Source organism: Mesoplodon densirostris, chromosome 2 (assembly GCF_025265405.1).
Source record: "Mesoplodon densirostris isolate mMesDen1 chromosome 2, mMesDen1 primary haplotype, whole genome shotgun sequence".
Lineage (NCBI taxonomy): Eukaryota > Metazoa > Chordata > Mammalia > Artiodactyla > Ziphiidae > Mesoplodon > Mesoplodon densirostris.
In genome coordinates this window covers 167,432,372-167,446,273 of record NC_082662.1, presented here as the reverse complement: position 1 = coordinate 167,446,273, position 13,902 = coordinate 167,432,372, and the positions used below count along the sequence as shown (strand labels likewise).

The 13,902-nt window shown below is 48.4% G+C and overlaps 1 protein-coding gene across 1 annotated transcript in view; it reads left to right on the top strand.

Annotated features, from left to right (window-relative positions):
* STYXL2 (serine/threonine/tyrosine interacting like 2) overlaps positions 1-12,399 on the top strand; it is a 30,861-nt gene extending 18,462 nt beyond the window's left edge. The window contains exons 3-5 of the mRNA XM_060078715.1: positions 1,924-2,155; positions 4,249-4,466; positions 9,548-12,399. Coding sequence (XP_059934698.1) covers positions 1,924-2,155; positions 4,249-4,466; positions 9,548-12,399 — 3,302 coding nt within the window. The remainder of the gene's footprint in view (positions 1-1,923; positions 2,156-4,248; positions 4,467-9,547) is intronic.
* Positions 12,400-13,902: the final 1,503 nt, after the last annotated feature.

Genomic DNA, 13,902 nt, shown 5'->3' with positions numbered 1-13,902 from the left:
GAAAACCATGTCCTCTCTTTGAAAGCTTCACTTTCAGGTCTATGGGATGCTAGGGATGTTCAGCATTTATACTGTGACCTGAAGCTGAGCAATGCCTTTTTTTTTACCCTAAGCCTTTCTAGGCATTAAGCCTAAGTTTCATTAGTCCGAGTGGCTGAAGGATGGTGGGGGAAGAAAAAAAGAATAAATTACAGAAAAAAGGAAAATGTACAAAGTGAATACTTCAAAACATTGCCCTACTCAGTAGTGATTAGAGGGGTAAAAATGGATGTCGAAGAACCCTCCAATTTCAGGAAAGTCTACATATGCCACACATCTGACAGAGTGCAAAGGAGAAATGTCTGGGCTTTACTCTCTTTTGATGAAGCCTCAGCAAGTAGAAATAAATGGGAGGAATTGATGTGGCTGAAGTGTGGAGCAGAGACCTAGGGAAAGTAGGAGCTCCCAGTGGGGATAAGGGGCTGGGACATTTGTTTTTAAATTGGAAGGGGAAGAAATCAAAACAATAACCTGCTATATAAATAGCCGAGGAAGACATTGCTGTATATTTTAACGAGGCAGTGGGGAGGTTTTTTTTTTTTTTCCGTGTAGTAGAGGAAAGATATCTAAGTAGGGGAGGGAAAGAGAGGGGCTTTTACATTTGCCATGTAAGACCCCAGGAGAGCCAAGAGTGGTGGAGAAAATAGGAACGCTTCATCTATTTTTAAGCAAAATAGAGCACTGGGATTGCAGAGGTTTTCTTCTTCCTGCTTTTGAAACGGATATCAAAGAACATTTAGAGCTGAGACCTGTGCAGGGATGTGGGTGCACATCAGGTGTTTTAGACGAGGGTGGAGAGGAGAGGGAAGCTTTAGGGAAATGAAGTTGTCAGCCCGGGGCAGAACCCAGGGCTCCTGGATCCGCAGACTTGAGCAGCCCGGCTTACAGACACCTGCTCATTCTGTGAAGGGCGGGGCCACGTCTATTGCCAAATGTGGCTGCACTCTTCACCCACGAGGGAAAGAGGTGGTGCCAGCAAGAGGTTATGGCCAACACAGAGGACACTCCTTTCCTACCTACCTTCTTTTTCCCTCTCTCTACTCAGTATTTTTGGGCTACAAAGTGAAAGGAAAGGTTTTGCTCTCTTGTATACCTTCTTAGAGAAAGGAAAGATCTTACCTTCCTCCAAATTGGATAATTTGGGAGCAAATACATTAGGAGGAGAAGATAAAGTTTCACTCGAGAGGCAGGTGAATAGAATTTGATTTCAGAAATGCAGAAAGGCCCCGAGTGCTGTTTTGTGACTGGCATCAGAGCTCATAGGAAACTTTTGCCACCTGTCAGAGAGCTGGGAGGCTGAGGATCACAGGCGCCCACACTCTAGTGGGGGAAACAGACAATAAATTAAATAAGTCAATTAAAGGTGTATTAGAAGGTGACCTAGCATAAGTGACTGCTGAAAGTTTCACTTTTCCCAGAGTTATTTGCCTTCCATGTGTAAAGGAGTCAAACTAATAGAATGAATTATGTTACTAAAGAATGCCATGTAGTCATTTGGTAAATGCTTCTAAGCATCTAATTTGGGTGGGTCACTGTGGGATTTACAAGTATAAATTGGGCATACACCAGCTACTTAAGGACCTCGGTCTAAGAAATTATCAGCCAGCTTTAGAGAAAGATGGGAGGAAATGAGGGAAACTGATGTCCCTTCTCCCACCCCAGTACACCTATGCTGCTGACCCTGACCACAGTGTCCAGGCCAATGCAGGCTCCTCCTGGGTCCCCATTAAGTCCTTCCTGACAGATCAGATCCTGCTGGGTCTGAATGAATTCAGCCCATACGCAGAGTCCTGGCAGTGAATGGGCCAAGAGTGGGTTCTCCCAAGGAGCAGGGAAGGCCCTGGCGTTCCTCCTCTTTGATGAGAATGCTTCCTGTCCCCCTAGAACTCAAGCCGCGGGGAGTCAAAGCTGAGGCAAAGTGTCCAGGCATGCTGGAGTCTGCCGAGCAGCTGCTTGTGGAGGACCTGTACAACCGTGTCAGGGAAAAGATGGATGACACCAGCCTGTACAACACTCCCTGCATCCTGGACCTACAGCGGGCCTTGGCCCAAGACCGCCAAGAGGCTCCCTGGAATGAGGTGGACGAGGTCTGGCCCAACGTCTTTATAGCAGAGAAGTGAGTCTGATGTCTGGGGGGGATCATGATCCTTTGCACGCTGGGTAGTGCCTGAGATGAAACTCCCCCAACTTTGACCAAAGGCTCAATAGCTCCCTCTAGCAAATTGATGCTGCCTGACTACTTTCCCAGCCCTGAACTTGGAGAACGGCCCCACCCACCCACCTGCACACAGAGATCCCTAGGGAAAAATGCTGGCATGATTGCTTATCCTCCAACCTTCTGCCAGGGCTCTCTATCATAGCCTGGCCCCTCCAGGTGCCTTTTCTGGGCCTCCCTTCCTGCCCAGAGCCTTGCCAACAAACGCCTTGCTATCATCATCAGCCCGTGACATTCATAACAACCATATAATGGGACATTTGGAGCCATTGATAATATTGATTTTATATATGTTTACCAACTTATGAAAGTGTCCACAATATATTAAGAGGATAAATAGGTTATAAAACAAATATGTATAACATGATGCTAATTGAGTAATATGTATAGTATGTGTGTATGTCTGTGTGTGTATGTGCTTTTACATAGACAACAAATTGGAAACAAATGTGATGAAAAGTTTATAGTACTTCTCTCTAGGAGGTGGTTCTGTAAGTGATTTCCATTTTCTTCTTTAGGTTTCTTTTGAATTGTACAGATTTCCTACAGTAAACATGTGTTATTTTTATAATAAGAAAAAAAGTTATTTTTCAAAAGTTTATCAGTGGTTTCTAGAACAAAACCCAAAACAGCTCACTCACATCCTGCTGCTTTTGTTGTGGTCTTGCCAGTGCATAATTGGAAGCAATAGGCTGGTTTGTGAAATTCGTTGTGCTGATCTATTGGCTACTTAATAAGATCTTTTCCCAATGTAATTACCCATATATCTAGATGCAGGGGAGGGAATCTGGGGTCCCCAGGGCAGGCAGTAGGGAAAATAGCTTTGGACATTGGGTCTTGTACTCCACTGTGGTGTAATGGGTTGCCCGGGACCTGATTCCCAGAGCTGAGCACCAAGTCCTGAGTGATCCCTAATTAGCTCTGTAGACCCAGAAACATTCACATTGTGATCAACAGGGACCCTGGGCATCTCCAGATATCACCAGCTAAAGGCTTCTGCTCCTTATTGGGCAACCTGCCATCAGGGCCTCTTTAAACTAAGCTCTATTTATTCCGCTGCAGTAAAAAGAGCTCTGGGGGCTTCCCTGGTGGCGCAGTGGTTGAGAGTCCACCTGCCGATGTAGGGGACGCGGGTTCGTGCCCCGGTCCGGGAGGATCCCACATGCCGCGGAGCAGCTGGGCCCGTGAACCATGGCTGCTGAGCCTGCGCGTCCAGAGCCTGTGTTCCGCAACGGGAGAGGCCACAACAGTGAGAGGCCCGCGTACCGCAAAAAAAAAAAAAAAAAAAGAGCTCTGAACACGAAACCCTGAACCCCAGTTCTTATTCAGAGTCTTTTTCTTTGAACAAGTCATAAAAGCTATCTGATTCATTTTTACAGTCTTCAAATGGGAAATATGTACACATATAGCTGATTCACTTCATTGTACAGCAGAAACTAACACAACATTGTAAAGCAACTATACCCCAATTTTTAAAAAATGGGGGGGAATAATAATAATAATACCTATAAAACAAAAAGAATAGTTGTCCTGTCTACCTCTTAAGTTTATTATTAGGATAAAATAAACTAATGCATATGAAAGCACTTTGAAAAATATAGCATGCCATATCAATGTGAAGCACACATTTTATTATTATTTTTGCCTGCCACTTCTGTGTCTTGATCACTGTGCATCCCAAAGGCATGGAATTTTAGCTTAGAGGTCTCTGGGCCAATCAAAACTTTCCTTACACATCAGTCTTGTTCTCTTCTTTCTCCTGTCCTCCCTTGCCCAGCTCCCCATCCCTTCTCTCTCTCGCCAGAGCTAAGTCACCAGTCCCTTTTTATAACAATATTTCCAGTGAGCCCCAGACACATGGGTGAGCAGAGAAGGAGGTATTCACCCAGCTGTGGCCCTCCTGACCTGGCTGAAGCAGGCTTCCAATCTCAGTGGTAAGGCACCTTTCTAGTTCTGACTCTGGCAAAAAAATGCCCCTGCCTCTTTCCCTCCAGGAGCGTGGCTGTGAACAAGGGGAGGCTGAAGAGGCTGGGAATTACCCACATCCTGAATGCTGCTCATGGCACCGGCGTCTACACTGGGCCTGAATTCTACACTGGCCTGGAGATCCAGTACCTGGGTGTGGAGGTCGATGACTTCCCTGAGGTGAACATCTCCCAGCATTTCCGGAAGGCAGCCGAGTTCCTGGATGAAGCCCTGCTGACCTATAGAGGTGAGGGGGTCAGTCTGCTCCAGGCTGCTGGAATTCCACAGGGGAAGGAAGCACAAAAGGAATGTTATGAAAACCTCCAGGTTATCTGCTGTCTGGAGGTCATCTGTCTTAAGGTGGTTGTTGTCTCATTCTAGGACAAGGGGAAAGGAATGGACCATCATTCACCCAATAAGTAATTACTGAGGGCCCAACATGTGCCAGGTGCTATTCTAGGCATTGTGGTGAAAGACACAGATAAAGCTTCTGGCCTTTGGTACTTACATTGTAGTGAAGGCAGAAAAACTTAGAAAAGAGGAAGAAAAAGAAAAATGTCAGATACTGATCAGTGTGAGACAGAGATGAGAACTGGGATGATGTGTTGGAGTGTCTGGCTAGCTCCCTCAAGAGTGGTTGAGAAGGCCTCTCGGAGAAAGGGCCGTTTAAGCTGAGTGATAAGAAGGAACTAGCCATGGAAAAATTGGAAGAAGAACATTCCTGGCCAAGGGACGTGCCAGTGCAAAATTCCTAAGGTGGAATAAGCGTGGGGTATTCAGGAATCACAAGGCGAGTGTGGGTTAGCCTGGTAGATAAGGGTGGCAGGGGCCCATCGTGCAGGAAGTTGAGGACCAAGGTAAGGGAGTTGAAAGGCACCTGGATCTGATCTGCATTATGGAAAACTCACTCCCTGGGCTTTGAAGGCAAGACAGGTGGGAGGGGAGGGGAGAGTGGGAGTGAGGAAGGCAGTGCTGAGGCTGTCACTGTAGTCTAAGTGGGACGATAGGAGATTATCTACAGAGTTGACAGGACATCCATCTCAAGGAGGATCTCCATGAGGAGAGGCTGAAGCCCATGCAGTGAGAGCGGGTGGGAGTTCAGGATCTGGTGCCCAAAAACCCATGCTTCAGTCCAGGATTTGCTATGTTCTCTCTATACGAGGAACCGCTGTTTCCTTATCTATAGAACAGATAGATCTAATTTTCCTAAAATTGCTGTGAGGACTAAAATTGTAAAAATGCACATAAGGGCTTACTTCACACAGAACTGGGTAAATAATAAATGTTCAAAAAGTTACAACCAGGGCTTCCCTGGTGGCGCAGTGGTTGAGAGTCCGCCTGCCGATGCAGGGGACACGGGTTCGTGCCCCGGTCCGGGAAGATCCCACATGCCGCGGAGCGGCTGGGCCCGTGAGCCATGGACGCTGAGCCTGCGCGTCCAGAGCCTGTGCTCCGCAACGGGAGAGGCCACAACAGTGAGAGGCCCGCGTACCGCAAAAAAAAAAAAAAAGTTACAACCATTACTATAATGAATATTATTAACTATTCCTGGGAAGGACATTTCCTATCATCACCAATGACCACGAAGGGTAATTTTTAATGGATACATATATATATATATATACAGAGAGAGAGAAGAAAAAAAGAGGGAGAGAGAGAGACAGAGAGGGGAAATATTTTTATATATGTATACATTTTTATTAAATTATAATTTATAAATGTTATGTATATAATAATTATATATCTATATCTATATAAAATGATTTTCTCCCCTTTTCAATGCTTAAAAAAACCTACTTTTAAGAACGTATTTCTTCTGACAGAAGTGGACTTGGGCGTGTCTGCCAAGAGTCTGTGGGAGAGGGGATCTCTTCCGCTGCTTTGCCGGGTGCTGACGGCCACTTCTCGGCCGAACGAGGGAAGCCATAGACGCGGCAACCGGCCGGCGGGGCTCGCGCAGCATCCCGGGCGAGTGAGGCCGCTCGCAGAGCCGAAACGCATCCCCAGAAGCGGGAGAAGCTGCCCGGAGGGTGGCGGCGTGGCAGGGAGGCGGCGGGCTGGGCGTCCAAGAGCTGCGAGGCCGGAGCAGCAAGTGTCCTGTCGCGGGGAGAGGGAGACGGCAGCACTTCCTCCAGGGCAGGTTCTCCCCGCGACCCAAAGCGGTGCCGCAGGGCCTGCGGGCGAGCGCAGCAGCTCTGCCGGGTCGACCAGGTGGTCCCCATCACCTGCCCGGCCGGTGCGTCCTGCAGACCATCTCCTCTCCCCTTACTGCTATCAGCTGCCTTCAGGCTCACCCTCCCTAGTCTCCGCACCCCTGCGAGGCAGGGGAAGGACGGTATCCTTGTGTTGCCTTTGTGGGCACTTCCTACCCCGGGGCAGACAGTTGTCACCATCCCTGGAATTAACCTCCTGAGCCTTAGTTTCTGTGGTTTTCTCCACTCTAGGATACTTCCGAGTCAGTTCTTAACAAGGAGGAAGGCAAAACCTACCCCTGGCTCTGGGCATTTTACATAATAAACACAGTGACCCCTTGAGAAGGTATTTACATTTTGCAAATTGGGAAATCCCACTCATTAGGTTAAGTGATGGCCACCGTGAGATAATTAAGATTCCTTCGGTTGCCAGTAAGTAGAAAGCATCTGAAACTACTTAACAAGCAGCAAAGGCATTAATTACAGCAATACAAGGAGAAATTCAGAGACAGGAAGGTGGCTCCAGGATGGTCTGGAACAAGGACTGGACAGCCTCAGGACTCTTGGTTCCATCACCTCTTTCTACCTCAGAGAGCATGGCCCACCACAGGCCTGAAAATAACCGCTAACTTCCTGCCTCAATTCCCTGGGGAGAAAATTTGTCAGACTCTGGTCCTTTGTCTACCTTAAATTCTATCCACAGTGGCAAGTGGGGTGGCTTCTGGGCAAGTACTTCTCATTTTCCTGGGGTGCAGAGAGGGGGAAAGTTCTGAGGAAAAGGAGAATTATGAATTGGGAGGATACAAAACAAATGCCTACCATATAAAGGCATACTGAGAGTGTGAGAGAACTGGAACCCAGCCTTACTCAAGTCCAGGGCTGTCTCCACTAGCTGTACTCTTCAAATCTTTAAGCACATCTAGACAGACCACCCCCCCCCACCACGTCCCCCCGCCATCAGCCCTTCTGCTAATCAAGATGGCAACTGCAAATTAGAAAAAGACCACCTTCCTCAAGCCACTTTACTGCTGGAGAGTTTTCATCATAACCAAACAAATCAACTTTGACTTCAAAGTTAAAGGCGTCCTCTCGAGTTGTGTCAAGCATAAGCTATACATTAGTGTGGCCTTGTGCCTAACAGAGAAAATAAAAAAAATCCTTTCGTTGCTCTGGGTGAATTGGGTGGGGCCCCAAGTCTGACCCACCCAGCTCTCCCCTGTCCCTCAGGCTGCCCCTGACACTCTTCAGAGGAATCCCAGGTGTAAGGAACATAGCACGGAAAAGCATGGCACCCCAACCTGGCCTCCACCAGACTAAGTCTAATTGTATTTGATGCCCTTATGAGGAAGCCTAGCTGCCTATGTCCTGAAGTGTCCTGAAGTGAGCTGACCTAGTAACCACCTCCAGAAGAAGTGAATGAGACCTTGGTACTAACTGTAGTAAATTGTGACCTGGTCAGCCAGTTAAAAGGTGAGGGACAGCTGAGCCCTGAGCTGGAGCAGAGAGGGGATAAGACATTGAATCTGTAGATGCTCTTTTAGTGGCTTTGATTCTGCTTGCTTACCTCCCCCTAGTGGCTGCTGGCCCTTGGCATTAAGGCATTTCAGCATTATTGGACCTCAGGGCCCTCAAGTCTTGCCTTGGTCTCTGGCCTTCTATGTGACAAAGACATGGTCTTAACTGGTACTAAGATATAATAATAGAAGTCACCCCCATCCCATATTGTAAGATAGGACTCTTTACTGGCTTAACAAATATCCCCGAAGACTGTTGACAAATAGATTGATGACAGCCTCGAGAGAGATCTCTAGTGGTCCCAGTGTGCATGTTAAACAGTCATAGAATGAAGGCATGGTTGTCATGTTTATGAAGGATGCAAAGCAGAGGGGGAGGCTGGGGAATAACCGATCTATTGAATGGTAGAATTGAGACTTGCAAAAGCTTCTGTTAGCCTAGAAGAACAGGCTATAACGACCAAAAACATCAATAGGAATTTGTAGGGTTATCTTTATGTTTTAAGAATGCTGCAAGATAAGAGAGACGTGGCTTGATAGCAGTTTTTTTAGAAGGCTTTATAGGTTTCAATTGATAAAAAAGATAATTTTAGTTCATTGTGTGATATATCCACCCACATTGCAAGCTCAGATGGCATCAGTGAAGGCCCAGTGCCCAGAAAAAGAGTGGCGAGGGGCCCACTCTACTCTGTATGGGTCAGTCCAAACCTGAAATATCTTGCTCCGTACTGACACAATTTCCTTAGGAATAAAACTGATAAATTCAAGTTTGACCCGAAGAGAGTGGCAAGTGTAGTAATGGAACATGAAAAAATGTTTGGCTAATGATTGAAAGACCCAGAATAGGGAGGAAAAGAAAAAAGAAAAAGAAAAAGAAAAAAAAAACTCTAGTGAAGAATATGATCGTGATTTTCTTAAAGATTTTTGTATTAAAGACCTGATTCATACAGATATATTTATTATTTACCCTTGTATGTCAGAGCAGGAACACTGGGTGCCTGTTACAGAAAGTTACCCTTTGCCCTAACATGTGAAAGAATTTTCAAAAAATTAGATTGACATAAATATGGAATGAGAGGGGTGTGTGTGTGTCTGTCTGTCTGTCTATCTGTCTAAGATACTGAGCTCTCTGTCACTGGAAGCATCTGGCAGAGTCTGGATGATGGATTATCCAGCATCAAGGGTGTTGTAAAAGGAATTCTCAAGGGACTTGTGGTCCTTTCCAACACTGAGATTCTACTTCTCTGTGATTCATTCATCTTAGCCTCATTCCTTTTCTTCTCTATTCTTTTATTTTTCCTCCTTCTGATGCTCAGTCTGGTGGAGAGAAAGTGCACTCCAGTGTTTCAAAAATGGGGACAGTGGTTAGTTCCTTTTTTCCCCACCCACTCCCCACTCCCTGCTGTGTTCAGAAAATGCGGAAAATGTTTCCTCAAGCACAGGGCAGTGTCACTGCTCTGTGTGACATCTGTAATATGGGGACAATGATGCTTGTGCCTCATGGGACTTGAGCATGGATGAATATGAGATGCCAAGGAAACATTAAATCCAGCACATCAAAAGAGCTCTTAAAAAAGAATACAAGTGCCATTACATCACTATCTCTTGTGTTTTCTTCTCAGGGAAAGTCCTAGTCAGCAGTGAAATGGGCATCAGCCGCTCAGCAGTGCTGGTGGTCGCCTACCTGATGATCTTCCACAACATGGCCATCCTGGAGGCCTTGATGACTGTGCGCAAGAAGCGGGCCATCTACCCCAACGATGGCTTCCTGAAGCAGCTCCGGGAGCTCAACGAGAAGCTGATGGAGGAGAGAGAAGAGGACTTCGGCAGGGAGGGGGAAGAAGAGGAGGCAGAGGAGGGCGAGGATGCAGGGAGCACGGTTGGGGCCAGAGTGCACACCCTCACCGTGGAAGAGGAGGATGACGCCACCAGTCACCTGAGTAGCTCCTCCTTGGGGAAGGCCAGCCGAGCCTCCAAGCCCCTCACCCTCATCGATGAAGAAGAGGAGGAGAAACTCTACGAGGCATGGAAGAAGAGGCAGGGTCTCCCCACAGGCAAGGTCCCCCAGGGTGGGGACGACAGGCGCTCAGTCTTCTCCGGCCAGAGTGAGGAGGAGCCCGAGGATGAGGATGTGGAGCGAATCATCCAGGAGTGGCAGAGCCGCAATGAGAGGTACCAGGCAGAGGGGCACTGGAAGTGGAATAGGGAGGAGGAAGAGGAGGAGGAGGGTGACGACGGCTCCTTTGTGAGGAGAAGACGGAGGCACACGATGAGTGAGAGCAGCACCTCCGACAGTGTGAGCAGCCACGACATCCGGGTCCTGAAGCAGCAGCTGGAGATGAGCAGCCAGAACCGAGGCGGGAGACGCCGCTCTGACTCGGTGTCCACGGAGAGCACCTGGGACATGTGGAACCAGAGGCTGCTGGAGATTGAGAAGGAGGCTTCGCGGAGGTACCACGCCAGGAGCAAGAGAGAGGAAGTAGACGCCAGCGTGGAGGTGGGGAACGGGGCGTGGGAGGATGACGAGGAGAGTGTGTCCTCTGAGGCCAGCTCCTTCTATAACTTCTGCCACAGGAACAAGGACAAACTCACTGCCCTGGAAAGGTGGAAGATCAAGAGAATCCAATATGGATTTCACAAGAAAGACTCGGAGGCAGGAGAAGGCAGCAGTGAGCAACGTGCAGAGGAGGCCAAGGGGGAGAAGAAGAACCTCTCTGACGTCAACCTATCTGCCTACCAGGCCTGGAAGCTGAAGCACCAGAAGGTGGGCAGTGAGAACAAGGAGGAGGTGGTGGAGCTCAGCAAGGGAGAAGACTCGGCCTTGGCCAAGAAGAGGCAACGGAGGCTGGAGCTGCTGGAGAGGAGCAGGCAGACGCTGGAGGAGAGCCAGTCCATGGGAAGCTGGGAGGCAGATAGCTCGGCTGCCAGCGGGAGCATCCCCCTGTCTGCATTCTGGTCCGCAGCCCCCTCAGTCAGTGCTGGTGGGGACACAATGTCAGTGCTCAGTGCCCAAAGCCACAGCTCCCATCCCTCTCAGGCCCTAAGCAATGTAGGGGGATGCATGGCCTCTGCCCCCACCACACCTCTACCTAACCTGCCAGTGGGGCCCGGAGACACCATTTCCATTGCCAGCATTCAGAACTGGATTGTCAACGTAGTCAGCGAAACTCTCACCCAGAAGCAAAATGAAGGGCTGCTGTTGTCCCGCTCACCATCTGTTGCAAGCATGAAGGTGGCACCAGCAGCCAGCTGCCTGGGGGATGACCAAGTCTCCATGCTTAGTGGCCAGAGCAACTCCTCCCTGGGCGGCTGCCTGCTCCCTCAAAGCCAGGCAAGACCCAGCTCCGACACGCAGTCCATGCTGTCTACCCACATCACACGGAGCTCAAGAGCTGAAGGTACTGGGAGCAAAGTGAGGGGGACCAGCAAGCCTATCTGTAGCCTCTTTGCTGACAGTATTAACCTAAAGGAGCTTGGCCGCAAGGAGAAGGAGATGCAAACAGAGCTGAGGGAGAAGATGTCTGAGTACAAAATGGAGAAGCTGGCCTCCGACAACAAACGCAGCTCCCTTTTCAAGAAGAAGAAGGTCAAGGAAGATGAGGATGATGACGTGGGTGATAGGGATGAGGACACTGACAGTGCCATAGGGAGCTTCCGGTATTCTTCCCGCAGTAATTCCCAGAAACCCGAAACAGACACCTCCTCCTCCCTGGCTGTCTCTGATAGTTATGGAAGTGGCAGCAGAGCTGGCAAAGGGATGGATAGCAGTATTAATACGTGGCTCAGTGGCCTCAGGACAGAGGAAAAATCTCCTCCCCAAAGTGATTGGTCTGGAAGCTCCAGGGGGAAGTGCACAAGATCTTCCCTGCTCTGGGAGACGGAGTCTAAGTCCTCCAGTTACAAGTTCTCCAAATCCCGGTCAGAGGAGCAGGACACCTCCTCCTACCATGAGGCCAATGGCAACTCCGTAAGAAGCACTTCACGGTCCTCTGCTTCCTCCACCAGGGAGGGCAGAGAGATGCACACGTTCTCCAGGTCCATGTTCAGTGAGACCTCAAGCTCCCGAGAGGAAAGCCCGGAGCCCTACTTTTTCCGCCGGACCCCTGAGCCCTCTGAAGGGGAAGAGTCCCCAGAACCACAGCGTCCGGGTTGGGCCAGACCCAGGGACTGGGAAGATGTGGAAGAGTCATCCAAGTCAGATTTTTCTGAATTTGGAGCCAAGAGGAAATTCACCCAGAGCTTCATGAGGTCTGAAGAGGAGGGAGAGAAGGAGAGGATGGAAAAGAGAGAGGAAGGGAGGTTTGCTTCAGGGCGGCGGTCCCAGTATCGGAGAAGCACGGACAGGGAGGAGGAGGAAGAAATGGACGATGAAGCAATCATTGCTGCCTGGAGACGCCGGCAAGAAGAAACCAGGACTAAGCTGCAGAGAAGGAGGGAGGATTTAGCTGGGCAAAGTGGATCTGGGAGAGACTGAGAACACAGGGAGAGGCCATAAGGCTTAGCACAAGGCTCAGGGCATACATTGCCACAGCCCATCAAGGGACAAGGTTGTGGAGAGGATCATATGGAGGAGCAGAAGTGAAATGAGAGGTACCAGGGAGAGGGGCACTGGATGTGGTGTAGGGAGGAAGCAGCGAAGGAGGAGAAGAGACATAAATGTAAGGTCCAAATGAGGGACAAGCTGACACCATTTCTGTTGCCCAGTGTCCTCTAAGCTTTGGTGCTTCACTTATATATTTGATTTTGTTCATCACAGACTAGAAAGATGAGCTTGCAAAGGCACTATAGTTTGTTGGAGACTCCAGCTTACATCCAGGAAGGCTGTGAATACACGACATGGTTCTATATGTAGAGGTTTTATTATGAGGCCCAGGAAATCTATCCTGTGGCAAGTCTCACCTCTCCCAGCAATGCTGAGTTCTGGTTGTTTCTTTTGAATGTTTTGGAACTCCATTAAATTGATACGTTGTCAAATATTTCTTCTTCATTCTGGTCACTTTTAGCTCTTTGGATATTAGCAGAAACCCAATTTAAGAGACAGATGTGTTACCATGAGCCAGCCTCACCTTGTGCTACAAAATCTGTGTCTCCAGAAAATACCATTATCACCTTATTATAAATAATAATAACCAAGTATTTAGTTTAGGATACAGTGCAGTGGGAAGACACTAGGGGGACCCTTGAGAGTAACAGAGGGAACTCGAGAAAGAGAGAACAGTTTTTGTTGTGGTGAGAGTGGCAAGCTAAAGGTAGAGAGTCCCTCTGGAATGGCAGGAAAAAAAAGCAAATCATGAGGGAGACAAGAAAAGAAGCCCAGTACAGGGAGATGGAGATGTATCTTTATGAAATCTTGTGGTCATCCTTGCTCTTCATTCCTTGGAGGATCATTGGACAATGCAGTGGGCAGTCAACTTGATCCTTCCCTGCACTCTGGATGGGCTAAGTTGGTGAGATTTCCTTACCTTTTGTTCTCAAGGGTTTCCACCCCTCCAAACACAGGTTGAATTGCTGAAGCAAGAGGCATATTTTGGGCACCTACCTCAAACACTGATGGACTCATTTCTATAGTTCCTTTCAAGCTGCAGCATCTTGCAGGGTTCGAAAACAGGCACATGCCATGCAGGGGTCCAAGATGTCTTGCTCAGTCAAAAAATCTAATTCATGAGACAAAGTTGGAAGGGAAGGAGATTAAGGAGGAATCCACCAATGGGATGAATTGTATGTGATCACTAAAACCTTAGTTTCATGGGACGTGGAGATGATGCATCCTTTCTATGTGGATTAGTTAACATTACACATTGCAATGAGCACAAAGATACCAAGACAAAAGGAGCAGACTTGAGCTCAAACCCAGACCTGAACATTAGCTGCTGTCAAAGTAACTGAATTAATTTGCTCACCTTCCCTCTAACACTTCAGCCTGAAGTTCAGTTGCTGATGGAACTCATCTCCCCTGCACTGGCTGAGGGAGAATGAG